This window comes from Oryctolagus cuniculus, chromosome 7 (genome assembly GCF_051225735.1).
Source record: "Oryctolagus cuniculus isolate XC-2025 breed Fujian yellow rabbit chromosome 7, ASM5122573v1, whole genome shotgun sequence".
NCBI classification, from domain to species: domain Eukaryota; kingdom Metazoa; phylum Chordata; class Mammalia; order Lagomorpha; family Leporidae; genus Oryctolagus; species Oryctolagus cuniculus.
The window spans coordinates 119465198-119482216 of record NC_142873.1 but is presented as its reverse complement, the minus strand read 5'-3'; the positions used below and the strand labels follow the sequence as shown (position 1 = coordinate 119482216).

The 17019-nt window shown below is 59.3% G+C and overlaps 1 protein-coding gene across 3 annotated transcripts in view; it reads right to left on the bottom strand.

The window, feature by feature from the left end:
* Window positions 1-17019, bottom strand: part of SSBP3 (single stranded DNA binding protein 3) — a 153842-nt gene that overhangs the window by 8126 nt on the left and 128697 nt on the right. Inside the window, exons 6-13 of one of the 3 annotated variants that reach the window (XM_008265216.5) lie at window positions 11646-11726; window positions 10645-10704; window positions 6738-6804; window positions 6565-6641; window positions 2259-2323; window positions 1622-1670; window positions 1071-1106; window positions 278-332 (exon numbers count right to left, since the gene is read on the bottom strand). In XM_008265216.5, the coding sequence (XP_008263438.2) occupies window positions 278-332; window positions 1071-1106; window positions 1622-1670; window positions 2259-2323; window positions 6565-6641; window positions 6738-6804; window positions 10645-10704; window positions 11646-11726 (490 nt within the window). The remainder of the gene's footprint in view (window positions 1-277; window positions 333-1070; window positions 1107-1621; window positions 1671-2258; window positions 2324-6564; window positions 6642-6737; window positions 6805-10644; window positions 10705-11645; window positions 11727-17019) is intronic. The other 2 variants (XM_017346275.4, XM_017346276.4) reach the window with 2 other exon arrangements.

The window sequence follows — 17019 nt, the reverse complement described above, 5'->3', positions numbered from 1 at the left end:
AAAGGGAGCCAAGGGCAAGGGGAGCCCTTGTCCCCAGGCTGCTCTGCCCGGCCCTTTCCTATACGAAGCAACCCTCGAGAACCAGAGAAAGTGATCTGGCTGAGGCCACATGGGCTGGTGGCACTGGGGGCGTCCTGCTCCCAAGTCACTGGACACCCAATGGCCTGGTGGAGGCTGTGCTGCCCAGGAAGGAGTGGCCATCAAGCCCTGGCTTGGTCCCCAAGCCCCCAGGGACCCTGACAAATGTCACCACCCACCAACCCTCCAACCCTCTTACCTGCAGGGCTAGGCATGATGGGCGTTCCTGGGGGGCCACCACCACCAGGGGGTCCCTGGAGACGAGACAGACACTGGCATCAGACCCCTGGCGCTAAGACGTGGGGGGAGCCCATGGCCAGGGCTCCTGGGGCCTGCCTGGCAGTCGGCCCTCACCAGACCCCTCCAGTGCTCGCCCAGCCACCAAGTTTCAGCTCTGGGGGAACTGCCCCGGGTCCCCCTTCCTTTCTTCAAACCAAGAGGCACCGTGGCATGCGTGTGCACATGTGTGCTCACACACGGCCCAGCAGGTGAAACCCAGGGGATGGCGGCCTCCCAGGGCTGGTTTGGAGATTTCTGGGCCACCTAAATCTTGGGCTCATCTGAATGTGTTTTATTTATTTTTTTTAACAGGCAGAGTTAGACAATGAGAGAGACAGAGAGAAAGGTCTTCCCTCCGTCGGTTCACCCCCCAAATGGCCACCACGGCTGGCGTGTTGCACCGATCCGAAGCCAGGAGCCAGGTGCCCCCTCCTGGTCTCCCATGCGGGTGCAGGGCCCAAGCACTTGGGCCATCCTCCACTGCACTCCCAGGCCACAGCAGAGAGCTGGACTGGAAGAGGAGCAACTGGGACAGAACCGGCGCCTCAACCGGGACTAGAACCCGGGGTGCTGGCGCCACAGGCGGAGGACTAGCCTAGTGAGCCGTGGTGCCGGCCTGAATGTGTTTTAAAAGCAGAGGCAGGGCCTCGATGGTTCTCCTGTACTTGCAGTCACATGTGGCCAGACGCGGGGCCCCAGAGCCCGACACTTACCACGTAGGTACCGGGCGACGAGGAGGAGTATGGAATCTGGAAACAAGATGCGGAAGAACCCCGGTCAGAACCACCTCCTCCGCCAGGCAGTGCCCCCACTCTTCCTAGGAGTGAGCCAGTTGCCGGCTTTGCTTCCCTAGGGCCAGGGTCGGGAGCCCAGCCCAGTCCTCTGCTACACTGACCCCAGGGCCTCGCCTGCCGTTCCCCACAGCCTGTGCGGGAGCCCAGAGGCAGGGGGTGTAGGGGGCTCTCCAGTTTGGGGGAGCACAAGGGGGTGCTTCCCCCACGCCCACGGCCTTCTCCCCTGGACCGTCCGCACAGCAGGCCTTCCCCGCTTCCTCTGAATGTCGGCGGGGAGCACACCCATGGGAGCTCTCCTCTGAACAGTGCTCCCTGAGCCCGGGCTCCCAGCTGCTGGCCGAGAGCCTCTGCAGGGTGCTGGGTGGGCAGCGGCCGAGCCTTGCTGTCCCAACACACTCCTCCCAGGCGTGCACCTACACATGGCCTTCTCCCTGCTGCACCCCACCCCTCACCCCCGGCTGGGTACTCACTGAGTTAGCACTGTTGGGATTGGGCCAGGGTCTGCCAGCTCCCGGGCCCCTGGAGAGAGAGAGACACAGAGTATGAACGAATGAAAAAGACGCTCTGTCCTCCACAGGCAGCAGACCACTACCAGGAGCCTAGAGGGCAGCGGCCTGTGGGTGGCCACGGGTCGTTCCACGGATAGAGATCTACGGACTCCTCTAAACCGGGTGTACGATTGGCCGACACTCAGCACTTACGGGTCTCAGATGCTCAGACCCAACCTGCGCGCGCACTTTCCCGGAGAGTCCAGATCCCCACAAAAGACTAGAAATCACTAAAGCAAGCAGCCCAGAGGCTGACGGCCCAGGGCTTCACGTCTTCACTGCGCCCTTCACAGCGGTGTGAGCCTGGGCAAGTGGCTGCGCCTCTCTGTGCTCCACGGCCTCCTTGCACAAGGAAGTGCCTCACCGGCTCACTGTGAAGATGGGACGGGCTGAGCCAGGCAGCAGGCCCAGGCCGGGGTGGGCTTGGCCAGGCCGCACGGCACCTCTCATCACAAGGACACAAGCCCTGTTCCACTAAGGAGGCCCAGAGAGCATCCGCCATGGCACCCCGGCAGGGCGCGGGGACAGCAGGGGCTCTGAGGGTAAGGGTTTGCCTTACATGTTAATCCCGGGCATGGCGGGGCCGAGGGAGTTGGGTGGTGGTCTCATGCCGCTGCCGTAATTCTGCAACGATAACCAAGGGTCAGTCTGTGAGCAGGAGGAGGGAGCCGGAGGAGGGGAGGAAAACGAGACAGACAACAGAAGCCACAGGGTTAGTCTGTGACGAGGAGCCGCTGAGAAAACAGCACACATTCTTTCTGAGCCCGCGGTGCAGGGTGGAGGGCAGAGGGCAGAGGGCGGAGGGAGGAGAGCGCACGCACAAGCCAGCACAGGGCATGGGCAGCATGTGCACCATGCTGCCAGGGGCTTTGAGACCCTGATCTCCGAGACACACAGCTGCCAAGCTGGCCGCCCCCATTCTGGGCCCGCAGCAGGCCAGGGAGGCGTGCGGCCCGGGGCCACCTGCACGTGCAACAAGAAGTGCATTCCTGCAAGGCCTGGTGGGGCAGGTGCAGACAGCACCCTCCCCCTACCCGGAGCCTCCGGCCCAGGGCATCCCGCCCCACCCCGGCCTGTGCATCCCAGAGCTGGGGGAGCAGGAGGAAACTCCCATTTCTGCGTGTGGGGTCACCGTTCTGTCTGACAGATTAGTCTACACAGGGCTCAGAAACTCCAGAGTGGGATCTGGCACAGCACACCCCACGGAGGCAGACTTGGGGCCAGAGGCGCCCCTAACCTCTCTCCCATCACACAGGGCCTCCCTCCTGCCCTGGCGGGCTCCTGCTTGCCCTCGGCTGCTCGGCTGCTCAGGGAGGCCTTGCACGCCCGCCCCTGGGGCTCAGCCTTCACCCCCACACTTCCCATGAGGCCGTCCCATCTGGCTTGCCAGCAGTCCTTTGGCTTATGCTCCTGGCCACAAGTCTGTCTCCCATCTTCACTCCCGCTGGACTCCAGGTGTCCCTTGAAGGTGGGGACTGCATTTTAACGACCTCACCCCCTCTTCGCTCTGTGCACGGCCAGCACAGCCTGGCCCCCAGTACGGTGACGGAAGCAGGTGAGAAGAGGTGAGTGCATAGAGGAAAAGCGAGCCCGGCTGTGCTCCAGCTCTGCCCTCCTAGGAGAACCTGGAGGGGTTCTGATGGCCTGACCGAGCGCTGCCCTGGGAGCCACAGGTTCTCCTGTACCTGCAGACAAGCCAGGGGGGCGATCTGACCCTCGGCTGGGCCAAAGCCTCCAACCCAATCACCAGGGCCAGGGCGGGGCTGGCGGCACTGGGGAGCAGCACCGTGGCCGCCTGAGCCACAGCATCTCTGTATTCCTGCCACTCAAGCCCGGCCAGCAGCCCCTGCAGTGCCAGCCTCGTTCTAGCACAAGTCACGCTGACACACTAGGACAGGAAAGTGTTCGCTGTACACTGATGGCCACGCAAAGTGCTCAGAGCTGGCTCAGCAAGCGCCAGTGTCTACTGTCTCCTTCTGGGTACTGGCTGTTTCACAAAACCAGAGTGAAGCCTGTCCCAGGCCCTGACAGCAACGGACAAGGTGACCCCTCTGGGACATTTGGGCTGAAACACAACATGGGGTGAAAAATTGCAAGGTTGCTCCAATCAATTTTGAAATCTATAAAGAAAGTCCTGAGACTACGTCATACCTATTTCTTGTTTAGAAAGTTCTAGAGTGGTCCCTGGCTAAAGCCAGCTAACCTGGACTGGTGTCCTGGTGCAGCAGGTTAAGCTGCCACCTGCGATGCCTGCATTCCATATGACTGCTGGTTCACGTCCCAGCTGCTCCACTTCTGATCCAGCTCCCTGCTAATGTGCTTGGGAAGGCAGTGGGGGATGGCCAAAGTGCTTGGGCCCCTGCACCCACATGGGAGACCCATAAAGCATCAGGCTCTGGGCTTTGGCCTGGCCCAACCGTGGTCATTGTGGTCATTTGGGGAGTGAACCAGGAGATGGAAGATCAGTTCCCACGGACTGTGTCCCCTTCCTGCAGAATGTGAGCCTGCCTTATGCACAACCCAGGGACAGCAGCAAGGATGGCCTTCAGGAAGCTTGTAGTGAGCACCACTGTGTGCTGAAATCAGACGCAAAAGTGGGAAACCACAGGAGCTCCGTTTATTTTTTTTAATACTTCGTTATTTGAAAGCAGAGAGTTACTACTTACTTCCTTACGTATTACTTTTTAAAATTTAATTAATTTATTGAATGTTCACTCCTCAAATGCTTGCAACAGCTGGGCCTGGGCTAGACTGAAGCCAGGAGCCCAAAACTCAATCTGGGTCTCCCACGTGGGTGGCAGGGCTCCAAGAACTTGAGCCACCAGCGCTGTCTCCCAGGACACACATTAGCAAGGCTGGAATCAGCAGTGGAGCTGGGACTCGGGACCCAGGCACTTGGTTATGGGATGTGGGTGTCCCGAGTAGGGTCACTGTGCACCGAAGGCTGCCCCTGGCTGTGGAACCCTACACTGCACTCTACGCATGCAGGCCCGGGGAACCACGCGCAAGGAGGCATTCGGGGTCCCCGTGCTGACGCCCATGTGGGATCTGCAGTGGGGACTGACACTGCTCTTAGCCAGTGACCGCTCCAGAACTTTTTCAGTAGTGTGATCTCTGGGCTACTCCACAGACTGCAGAGCAGAAGAGAGGATGGGTCCCTTCTCTCAGCCTGGGCCAGCATCTCTCTCTCCCACTGTGGGGACCCTAGTGGGGCGAGGCCAGGAGAGCCCCCACTGGGCCCAGGAGGCTCTCATCTCTGCAGCTCGACTGCCAGCCAAGCACACAGACACGATGAGACCCGTGCCGTGCCTGGAGGAAGTCCTGAACTTCGGAACACTGTGCTCTCATCAGACAGCCTTCTAACAGCCACTGAGAGCTTTCACAACCTGTGAAGTACAGGCTTAACAAACTGTTACATGTAGACTTTTTCAGAAAAGAAAAAAAAATGAAAAGCAAAAGAAACGAAAAGCAGTCATCTAATCCGAGAAGCCGGAGTCCTGAACATCAGTGTCACGTCCCCAGCACGGGGGAACGGAAACTGCCAGCTAAGGGGGCTGCCCTGCACCAGGCACCACGCCAACAACCTCATCCTCCTCCCTGCCCAGTTCTCCCATTTCACAGATGCGGCTGCTGAGCCCCTGAGGCTCCAACTTTCCCTCCTTGGACTCCCCCAAGCCTGAATCATCGCCCCATGCTCCACGGCCTTCTAAACACACAGCCAGCATGTGACTGCCACTGGGGGACGCGCTGCGGAAGAAAGAAACAAGAGCCCAGGGCCGGCGGAAGGCAAGGCTCTCCCTGAGACCCCCAAGGAGCAAGAGGGGTGGGTGGGCAGGCAGGGTCTCAAGGCCCCGCCTACAGAGGAGCCGCTCCCGCTCGACTCCGCCCCCAGGGGAACCAGTAAGGGGGGGGGGGCAGAGAATCCCAGACCCGTAAGAGTTAGGGAGGGAGAGCCAAGCCAAGCAGACCCCCCAGGCAGCACAGGGAGGGGCAGCCAGGGAGTGACTCCCCTCCCCGTTCCTATAGATGGTCGGGTCCTGGACAGTTTCCTAATAAGAGGGCGGGACCCCCTTGTTAGGGGTCCTCTGCAATCTCAGAGGGGCAGGAGCCGCTGTGAGAAGGTTCCAGAGCAGGAATGGCCTGTCGGCCGTACCCTGTGGTCCTTCCCTCTGGGGTCTGAGGTCTGGGGCTGGCCACACGGGGCAGCTGTGGGGTTGAAACAAGACGCAGATGGGGTACTAGGGATAATTTCTTCCAGAGGTTTCAGGAACGCCCTTGCTGGTCACAGAGCCCTCTCTCTGGTCAGGCACGAGCCAGTACGTGAAGCAGCTGGCGGAGGCTTGGGCATGGAGTGGGTGCTGGGACCCGGCAGCCTGGCCTCTCATGGAGAACCACACCTACAGGCAGACTCACCGTCCTCTGGCACATGGGGAAACAGGCCTGCTGAAGCCCACAGAGATCCAAAGATACCCCAGTGGGGAGTGGCATGCAGAGGGGGACCGCTGTCCACTCATCCCGCACCTGAGCCATCTCAAGTCCACCCCAGCCAGGTGGGAGGTGGCTCAGGGCTCCAGACCCTGTGCCTTTCAAAAGCCTTAAACCACGTGCTAGGACCTCTCCCACCCCACAAGGAGGTCTGCCCCCGGAAGCCTCCCCAGGTACCCTGGGGTCCCTCTACCAGGTCTGCTGCCCTGAGCTGTGCGTGGGGCCAGCTGCCACAGGCAGGGACGGGAGCCAGCCATGCCCTTCCTTTCGGCCCTGGGAGCTGAGAGGCGGGGGGAAACTGAATGCCAGACAGCGGGGGAGGGGGGAAGGCAGGTGCGCAGGTAGCCGGGGAGCCGCAGGGCAGGCCCAGGGCTGCTTACCTGTGGGCCAGGCCCCATGGGCCCCATGCCTCGGGGAGGGTTCATTCTCTGCATCGATCCTCCCATGTTGGGGTGGCCTGAGAGAGAGGGAGAGAGAAAGAGCGAGGTGAGTTGTGGGTTGCCAAGGGGAGAGAGAGGCCCTCCTGACAGCCAGTGTGCCCCAGCCTCTCTACCTTGTTGCCGCGTGGGATCCATGGAATTGGGCAGCAGCGGCTGTGTCCCAGGGACTCCTCCTGGAGGCTGAAAGAGACGGAGACACAAGCTCGGGAGCTGCTCCCCAGGTGCTCTGCCTGTCCCGCCACGTCCCCATCTGCCGCCTGCGGCCACGCAGGGCCCTCCCCTGGCCATTCCTGCTGCCTGCGGCTGCGGGGGACCGTGACAGCCAGCCCAAGTTGGCAGCCCCTAAAACTGGAGTGTGGGTGGGGCTGGAGCTTTGGTTGCAACAGAGGAACCCCACTCTGTCCTGCTGTCCCCATGGGTCTGCATGCCTTGAAATGAGGCCGTCAGGAGCTACCTGAACCCCATCTTTCTTTGCTGCAAGCAGATGTAACTCAGTGTACCTCCCCTGCGAACCATGGGGACTGAGACGGCTAGAATCCTGCCACAGGAGTCTCTTTCAACAGGGAACGGGGTGAGACAGGGAGGGGAGGGTGGCTCTGGGGCATAGCAGGTAGAGGCACTGTCTGTGGCTCCATCATCCCACATGGACGCTGGTTCACATCCGGCTGCTTCACTTCTGATCCAGCTCCCTGCTAATGGCCTGGGAAAAGCAGTGGAGAATGGCCCAAGTGCTTGGGCCCCTGCCACCCCCGTGGGAGACCCGGATGAAGCTCCCGGCTTCCACCTGGCCCAGTGCTGGCCATTGTGGCCATCTGTGGAGTGAATCAACGGATGGATCTCTGTCACCCCCCAGCCCCTGCCCCATAACTTTGACTTTCAATTAAAAAAACAAAAACAAAAACAAAAAACACCAGGACCAGGGAAACAGGTCCAGGGGCTGAAGGGCACAGCCAGGATGAGCACCCGGTGTCTGACCTCCTGTTGGCTTCCACCCCTGAAATAACCCCCTCAGGCCCTAGGGCCAAAGAGGGGCACCGAGCGGAGAGGTGAGGGGAGCCCTGCAGCACCAGTGTGTGGGTGAGGGGAGGCCTGGCACACTGCTGGCAAACCCATCCCAGATACTGCGCTCCAGACTGCAGTCACCGCCCCTCTGGGGAGAGGCCCCCGCTCTGGGGACTGAGAAGGAGCTCCTGCCCTGAGAGCAGAGGCCTTCCCCTGCGGGTGCCAGGGCACCTGGGAGGCCTCCACAGCGGGCCGACCAGGGCACTCCCTGCCTCTGCCCCACGGGTTTCAGAGGAGGCGGTGGGAAGCAAAGAGACAACAACCCCACTGTCCCCCTCCCCCCAGCTTCAGCACGGAGCGAGCGTGGGCAGCTGTGGGGGGGCCCAGGCACCCAGGCCTGCGCAGTGCCTCATGTCCAAGAACAACAGTTGGCGCTGGCTGTTTCGGTGTGCCTGGGGGTGCTTTGTCTCTCTCTCTCCCTGGGATTCGGCTGTTGCAACCTCACACTCGTTCACAGCCCTGCTTCCTCACCCCGAGTTCCCAGGCTCTGAGCCACCTTGCTGGTCTGGGTCTGCCCCCTGTGGGCTTGGGGTTACAGGGACTCTGGGGAGACCCAGGTAGGCCTGTCTGGACTGAGCGATCCCAGGATGCTGAGGTCATGGGGCCTTTTGATGCCTGTCTCACAGAGCAGGCTATGAGAACTAACAGAGAACCTAAAGGGAAATCTGTAGAAATCTGCCCCTGCTCCTGCAGTGCCTTGGGGCTCTACAGCAAAGCTGGGGAGTAGCTCCCCTCCCCCTGCCCCAGGGTGGCCTTGGGTGCGGACAGGAAACTCTGCCCACAGGTACCTGATTTGGCATTCCTGGGGCCTGCCCTGGTCTGAGGTCCCAGCACATGGTCTAAGGCACTTCAAAGGCACAGGGTCTGGCACCCTGAGCCACAGTGCAGGCCCCAGGAGTCCCAAATCACACAAAGGAGGGGCTCTCGATGAGAAAGCGGAAGCCCTCACACACAGGGACGGAGAAAAACCACGGCTTGTGTATGGGCATGAAAACCCGTGTGGCACCTGCGCCCTGGCCTGCGGGGCAAAGATGCTGCGGGGCTGTCGCAGGGCTCCTGGAAGTGGGCCAGCTCGCTCCACGGCACTGCGGGACAAAGCGGAGGAAGCGTCTGTCCAGGAAACGGACACAGCCCAGCCGTGCCTGCAGGCTCACTCACCTGCCTGGCCAGGACAACCGGCAGGCGGGACTTGCATGGAAGGCGACCTGGCGATGCAGCCAGCTCGCTGCAAACCTGCACCCCCTGGATGCAGCCCCACACTCCGCACCAGGGAGGCCGGCCTGGCAAAACCCAGAGGCAGGGTCGGTGGCCCTCAGCGTAATGTGCATTCTCACTGCCCTCATGTGGGGGGCCCACTTATAACGGGCAAGTCCCCCGCGCCTCTCCTCCTCCACCTACCGCCGGAGAGAGCTGAGCTGATGATGCACACAGCCCCCGACTGAGGCGCCCTCCGAGAAAGCCCAGGACCATGTGCGACAGGAGCACATCCCTCTTTGGGGGTCCCAAGAAGCTGGAAACTCAGAGTTAACTTACAGAGGCGGCAGGGAGATGGGGGGGAGGGGGAACTGGTTTGTGCTGCCTGGTAGAGATGACGGCTTTACCCTCCTACCCTCCACTCACTGGCCCGCGTCTACTCATGCTGAATTGTGAAAGAGAAACACACACACTCCCTTCGCTATGTCCCTTAACTCCAGCAGGGTGCCGCGTGAGGACAGGTCAGAGTATCTGCTCTCCCTGGATGGGCTCTGAAAGGCAAGGGAGCAGGGTGGGGTGGAGGACAGGGCCAGGAGCTGGAGACGGCTCTGAGCCCAGCTCCTCCACTCTGACCTTCTGTCTCCTCATCTGCGATGGCCCAAGGGTCCCTTTTTGCTCAAAGAGCTGGATCTCTAATTCCTCGTCTAAATCTGTCTCCTTCGCATCAGACAAAAACAGGAAACAAAGGAGCCGGACACCTGACAGGCAACCTGACGTTGGAATCGGAGGCCCTGGGTGCCAGTGTCTGTCCACATCCCTGTAGCATCTCGCTCAGGGAAAGAAGCCCACCAGATAACAGCGGTCTGGCTGGTGGCTAACCTCCAAGTTCAAACGCAGCAGGGGCTGGATGCCCTGGGGGCGGTGTCTAAGTTTTTGAAGGGCTTTGTCAAAAGTCACTGGAAGAATTGTTAAAGATATCTTAGCATGGGAAGAAATTTCCCTGACGTTTCTTTCAAGTTGTTTTTAAGTCCGTCTCATCTCCAAAATGGGTGCCTTTTCCACCGTCACCCCTCCTGCTCTGTCTGGCTGGGGGACTTCTCCAGGCCACATCCAACTACCAATCCCCAACTTAGGGCCCCAGGGCCCCAGGCTGCAAAGCCCTCCTGGTATGCAGACCCCTCTGCCAATCATACAGACAAATCCTTTCTTGTTTTGAGCTGGCCTGGAAAACCAGGCAGACATCACTCACAACCCCGCTGGCTTGGCTGCAACCTTGGCTCCTGCCCTAGGCTCTCCTGGGGGCCCCCTCTCCACCAACAGCAAGACTGTTTACCAGCCTTGGCAAGTCTCAAATGCTGCCGGGGTTGGGTAGGGGGGAGGAATGCACGTTGTCAACGAACTTCATTAAGGAAGACGATCCTCCTTCCAAGAGGGGGCTAGCAGGCAGGCTGAAGTCACAGGGCATCACCAAGGTGCGCCTAGGGGAGCCAAACCCTGCTGTACTACCCCGGCTGCTCCTGCTGCTGTCCTCTGAAACCCAGAAAGGGCTGCCCCAAGCCACTGGGACAGGCAGGTGAATGGCGGCATGACGGGCACACAGCGGACACGGACTCCTTCCTGGGGATCCGCGGGAAAGCGACCCTGCATGTTACAACCTGACCCTCCAGCCCTCAATGCTCTCCCCCAGTTCTGCTTTGAGCCCCAGTCCACCTGGGGCATCGGATGGCTGAGCGAGGGGGGAGAGAACATGAAAAGGTACAGTACCTGGTTTCCCATTCTGATCGGGGGCCTGGGGCCGCCTGCGTATCGCGGTGACATAAAAGGCTGCAATTACAGGGAATTAGTTCAATGACAGCCTGCGCCAGTTTGCAGTGACCAACACAAATGCTCTCCACTCCACAAAGTCCAGTCTTGTGGCAACTACGGATCTTTTAAGCTCTCTTTCTCTTGGTGGCCTCGTCCCTCCAGGCAAAACTTCCTCTGGGCAGAGGGGATGACAGATCCACACGGCACACGGGGCCCCCGAACTCCACGTGTGTTCATGGAGAGCTACTCCGGGCAGTGGGGCAGCGGCCGAGACTTTGCACAGGATGCGGAAGGACAGTTAACCCTGCTCAGGGCCCAGGAGGAGAGCTCTGCTCTCAGCAAGGGCAGTGAGAAGGTACGAGAAAGGACTCACGCCTCCCCTCTGCAGGGGCTGCACACAGAGCTGGACATACACGCGCGTGTGCACACACACAGAACCCCCCCGGCGGGGCGGCGGGGTGGGGAGGGCAGTGAGGACTTCAGGAGGGACACACGATGGAAGACAGGGAGGGGAGAGCAGGCGCCCTAGCCTAATGCAGAACAGGCGAGGGTGCTTTCTCAGCAGCGAGGGTGCACAGAGAGGCTCGGGATGCAGCTTCGCTTACAAACGAATGGTTAACCAAATGCAAAACCAAACCAAAAGTGAGAGAGGAAAAAACAAAAACGCAAAGGCCGCTGACAAGGTCACAGGAATAGGTTTGTTTTTCTCTTTTCTTTTGGTTTTCTATCCCAGCTGGGTGTGAGGTCCAAAAATGAGGAGTATCTTTAGGTTAAAAAAAAAAAAAGGTGTTTTTTTTTTTTTTTTTGGTCTGTTTTGTTTTTTAATCAGCTCGTCCGTAGAGACCGCAAGGCAATGGCTAGAGCACATTGTCAGTTTTGTTTTTCCTCTGCCGGCTCTGCGTCCTCCGCGCCCCGCGCCCCCCGGCCGGCCGGCGGCGGGCGAGCCACAGTGCGTTTACCTGACTGTGGGCTCCCATCATGCTGCTAGCATTGTGAGGTGGAGGCTGTGCGTGCGGCGAGGGCTGTGACCCCGGAGGACCCTGTGAGGCCAGACAGTAGAGGCAGGTTATAGATCACGGCACATGGAGAAGCGCAGGAGAAGCTCAAAAGAACAAAACTTAAACCAAAACGGAGGTGGCGGCGGGCGTGCGGGGGGGGGGGGCCTCTGGCTGGGGGGGAGGTGGTGGAGCTGCTGCTGGGGAGGGAGAAGCTGGTCAGTGCGGTCGCAGGGACTCGGCAGGACAAAGTACAAGGAGGCACGCTGGTCACAGGCCCCGGACACAGCGCCTGCGCAGGAGCGGAGTTTGCCACGTCAAATACGCTGGTGGAGACAGGCTCGGGGAGGGCGCAATGGCGCGCAGAACAGGGCCCTTAGATGCTCCCCAGACCCATGGGCAGAGCACTTGTGTGCGGCTCGCAGGGGTGGGAGGGGGCCTGCCCTCGAGGAGCTCACAGTCTAGGGGCCGGAGACAGGGTTGCAGGTAACGGGGGACAGTGATGCACGAATAAGAACAGAGGCGGCAGGAGCAGGTGCAGCCACAGATGGAACGAATGGGGCAGGAGAGGCGCGGACAGTCCTGGAGTGGCCGCCCGGCGCAGCTGGTGTGCAGGGGCTCTGCGGCAGGTAGGGTTTCTCCTTCCCGTTTTTACTGATGAGGAAACCGAGCCTCAAGCGATGCAGGGACCTGGCCACGGATACGACTGGCTAAGTGGCTGAGCCAGATGAGATGCTGGACGGCGGCAAGGCCCACCCCCATTCCTGCAGCCCACAGCCAAGCACAGGCTTGGCAGACAGGCCTAGGGACCACCCACAACTGCTGAGTGGGAAGGTGGGCATCGAGGCCAGGCTCTCCACACCAGTCAGCAGAGAGCCACCTGAGTCCCAAGCCCTGGCCCGTTCTGACTTGATAGCCCTGGAAAGAGATGGGCTGGGGGCCGATGCTATGGCGTAGCTGGCAAAGCCGCTGCCTACAGCAGCAGCATCCCATTACAGGTGCCAGTTCAAGTCCCAGCTGCTCCACTTCCGATTCAGCTCTCTGCTATGGCCTGGGAAAGCACTAGAAGATGGCCCAAGTCCTTGGGTCCCTGTACCCATGTGGGAGACCCGGAAGAAGCTCCTGGCTCCTGCCTTCAGATCAGTCCAGCTCCAGCTGCTGTGGCTACTTGGGGAGTGAACCAGTGGATGGAAGACTCCTCTCTCTCTCTCTCTCTGCGTTTCAAATATACAAATAAATTTTTTTTAAAAAGATATGGCAGATGAAGTCCCTTAAACCAAAGGGCTATGGGCTGGAACCATCAGAGAATGCTGACATCAATTCAGTGGGCTGCAATCATTACTTACGGGGGGAGGGGAGTGTGTGGCATTGTAGTGTAGCAGGTAAAGTCACCGCCTGCAATGCCAGCATCCCACATGGGTACTGGTTTGAATCCTGGCTCTTCCATTTCCAACCCAGCTCCCTGCTAATATGCCTGGGGAAACAGCAGAAGATGGTCCAGGTCACTGGGCCCCTGTACCCACATAGGAGACCTGGAAGAAGCTCCTGGCTTCAGACTGGTCCAGGTCCAGCTCCAGCTGTTGAGGCCATCTGGGGAGTGAATCAGCAGATGGAAGATCTCTGTCTTTTCCTCTAACTCTGACTTTCAAATAAATAAATAAATCTTTTAAAAAAGGAACCTAACACAATTTAAAAAAGAATTAGAGGTTTATGCGTTTGAAGCAGATTATACTTCATGTCTAAATAACACACACTCGGAGCCAGCACTGTGGCGTAGTGGGGTAAGCAGCTGCCTACAATGCTGGCATCCCACACAGGCACTAGTTTGTGCCCTGGCTGCTCTACTTCCGATCCAGCTCTCTGCTATGGCCTGGGAAAGCAGCGAAGATGGCCCAAGTCCTTGGGCCCCTGCGCCCATGTGGGAGTCCCAGAAAAAGCTTCTGACTCCTGGCTTCAGCCTGGCCTGGCCTAGCTCTACTTGTTCAGTCATTTGGGTAGAGAATTAGTGGATGGAAGATCTCTTTCAAAAAATTAAGTAAATCTTTAAAAACAAATAATATATACACACACAGGTCTTCAAAAAGCTTGTGGAAAATGCATTTTGGGGACACTATGAACTATGCACAGATTTCAACTTTTTGAATCAAAATAAGCTTATCTTCTAATTCCATTTTCCCACAAACTCTCTGAGGTGCCCACATGGGCGGGAGCGTAGACTGATCTCAGTGCCCAAAGGGTTTTGTAAGGGTTGGAACTAGACAGTATGGAAACGACTCCTGGCCAGTGCAGGCCAGCAGAGCTGGACAAGAGCTGGGGGAGGAGCCACGCCCCAATCCACCCTTCCCCATTCCCCACTCTGTTGTCCTTGGAAGCCGCTTTTGAGAAAAATTCAAAACACGCACGGGGGATGAGTGTGGTTAAATTAGAAAGAAAAGAGAGCAGAACAAGCGTTTGGCCTAGCGGTTCCCGTGCCAGGTAATTCACCGGCATCCTACACTGCAGGACCTGGCCTTGACACCTGGCTCTGGCTCCTGACTCCAGCGTCCCTGGGAGGCGATGGTGACGGCTCAAATAACGGGGGTCCTGTCGCCCATGTGGGAGACATGGATTGAGTTCCCAGCTGCCAGCTTCAGTTCTCCGCCCAGGGCCACTGAGGGCATTTGGGGAGTGAACCAGTGGATGGGGAGCACTCTGCGTCTCGGTCTCACCACCCCTCAGAAGAAAAAGGGAGGGAGACACACGCAGAGGATCTTCCTCCTCCGTGGTCCCCCCTCAGCCAGGCCACCTGCTCACTTAGGAGACAGCCCAGAACTGGGGAGGGAGTGAAGGGAGGACACGAGCTGGGGCACACGGAGACCAGAGGAGAGGTGTGCAGGACCAGACGCTGAGGGCTGTACAGGAACCTGAGGGCGCCGCTGGGGACAGGCCTGGGAATTTCTTGGCTAAGCGAGGGGCTGCTCACTTCCGGCAAGCTCTGAGGAGCAGATGTTCCCCTACCTGCCATGCTACTAATTTCAACAAGTGTGTGTCTTTCTAGCGGCTGCCAGCAACGGCATGGTTTGTTACCATGAGCAATTTTCTTAATTAACAGACATTAATTAGCCATTTAGCAATTTTGCAAGCATTTGTTTAGCGGCTTTCCTAAACATGAATACCACTGTGATAATGGCACTGATTAGAGGGTCCCCTAATTAACAGCACAGGGAAGGGAAACTGAAATCACATAAATTAAAAAGGGAGGGGAAGTTAATGAAGGCGGGACATATTTGCACCTGCAAGTCTTTTGTGCCACGGAACTTGGGTGTAATGTAAACAAAACAAGATAATTCAAAGCCAACCCCCAAAAAGAGAAAAAAGGGAGAGGGGGAGGAGGAGGGTTCAAGGGTGAGGTCCAGCTGCCAAGAGGGGGCAACAGGCCCGGTGCAAGCGCCGCGGCGGGAAGGCAGCACCCCCTCCTGTGCAAGCCTCGCCTCGCCTCCCTCCCTCCCTGGGGCGGGCAGCCCGGCTCCAGGCAGGCCCCTCGCACCTGTGTGCCCCACTGGTCATGGAGGGTCGCGGCAGCCGGCTTGCTGATTTTGAGAGAAAACACGGGTACAGGACCCCGAGTGTCCAGCAGAGCCTCCAGTGACGGCAGAACGCGCCTGACTGCTGGGCCTGGGCCTCCCGCACAAGTTCCCTGTCCGACTGCGGTAATCAGACCACGAACAGGTGGACGCGGCACACCTTCGCTCTCAATGCAGCTGCTTCAAGACCAAGGCCAAGAAGCAGGAAGACGGAGCCCCAGCCCAGCCCTGGCAACTCCTCCGGCTACTCCGTGTGCAGGGAGCAATCAGGGGAGGGAGCAGAGGCCAGGAGCCTCCTCTCTGACTCGATGCTGTGTTTTGGAACACTGAAGCCAAGGAGCAAATCCTCCCTGCTGCCCCCCAAGACAGGACACAGCTCAAGACAGCTCAGTACCTCCCCAGCTCACCTCCTGCCCCCCCAGCGATCCAATCCAGGTTCTGCCTGCACGCCCCTGGCCAGCCCCAGCACCACGAGAGCGGGACAAGCCTTTCCCCCAGGGAAGCAAACCCTGCCGCTGCCCAGTGGGTCCCCTACCTCCACACAAGGCTCCGTCTCGATGTCCCTGCTGTTTATGCCAAGTCTGGGGCACTCAGTACACTCTGGGTCGAGGGCATGTTTCTGCGACTAAACCCTACACAGCCTGGCCCCACTAAGGGGCAAAGAACAGAGGCCGTGGTTGCCCACAAAGAAAATGACAGCCGTGCGGCCCATCTCTGCCTGCAGGCACGGGCTCCACTCCGCTGCCTGCGTTCTCCGGATTTTGGAAAAGTGGTGTCTCCCTTCCCTGCCTGCATGCTCAAGAGGAGGCTCTGTGTAGGCTTGGGGGAAATGGAAGATGCACTTTCCATCCGTTACCCACATGGGCCAGAGGTGACCAAAAAGGATCTCAGCCAGGGAGCGCGCCCTTGGCAGGGAACAGGAGCCTGGCTCCTCCCTAAACTCTGCACTGATCCGGCGTGCAGGTGGAGGGAGGCAAGAGGCGGCGGCCTCAAAGGGGATGAGGACTGATCAACTGTCTCACACACAACTCAACTGAGGGGCCCTCCTGACTCCCAGCTGTTAAAAGAGGGAGCATCTAGAAGCCTGCTTGGCCAGGATGAGCCCACAAGCACAGCTTCCCCTAGACCACCCTCTCCCACCCACTCACCAAGGGCCACTTTCCGTGGCAGGTGCTACTTATTCACCCTCCTGTTCTGCCACAGGTCCCGGCAGAGCAGCTGGCCAGGCAGGGACATGTGGCGTCCTTACTAACAGTTCACGGAGAACCACGCCTGTCTGGCAGGTTTCTGTCATCTCCTCCTCCCACATCCTCCCTTCGCAGGGGAGGAGACAGTGGCCCAGGACAGAGGTTCGACTTGTCCAAGGCCACAGAGCATAAGTTGGCGGCTATGCCTCATCTCGCAGCTGCGGCCCAGACCTCTCCTCACGCCGCCGCGTCCCTGTCCACTTCTACATGAGACACAAAAGTTGGCTTTGCAAAGCCGGCTCTGCCCCCGACTGCACTTCCATCCTCGCCTCCCCTGCAGTGACCATGGCCTCCACCTGTGACGGCGCACTGAGTCCTGGGCTGCTCCAAGTGAGGGCCATGGACAGCTCCTGCCCTGACGCTCACTAGGCCTGCCTAAGTATGGAGAGGTGCAGCTGGGTCTCAAAGTCTGCTTCTGGACCTCGAGCTGGTCCCAGGGAGCACACCACCCTGCAAGCCTGCGGCAGCACGGAGACAAGAACAACGAGAGGGCCCCGAGCGACCGAAGGACCTGGGCGCTGACCTGTG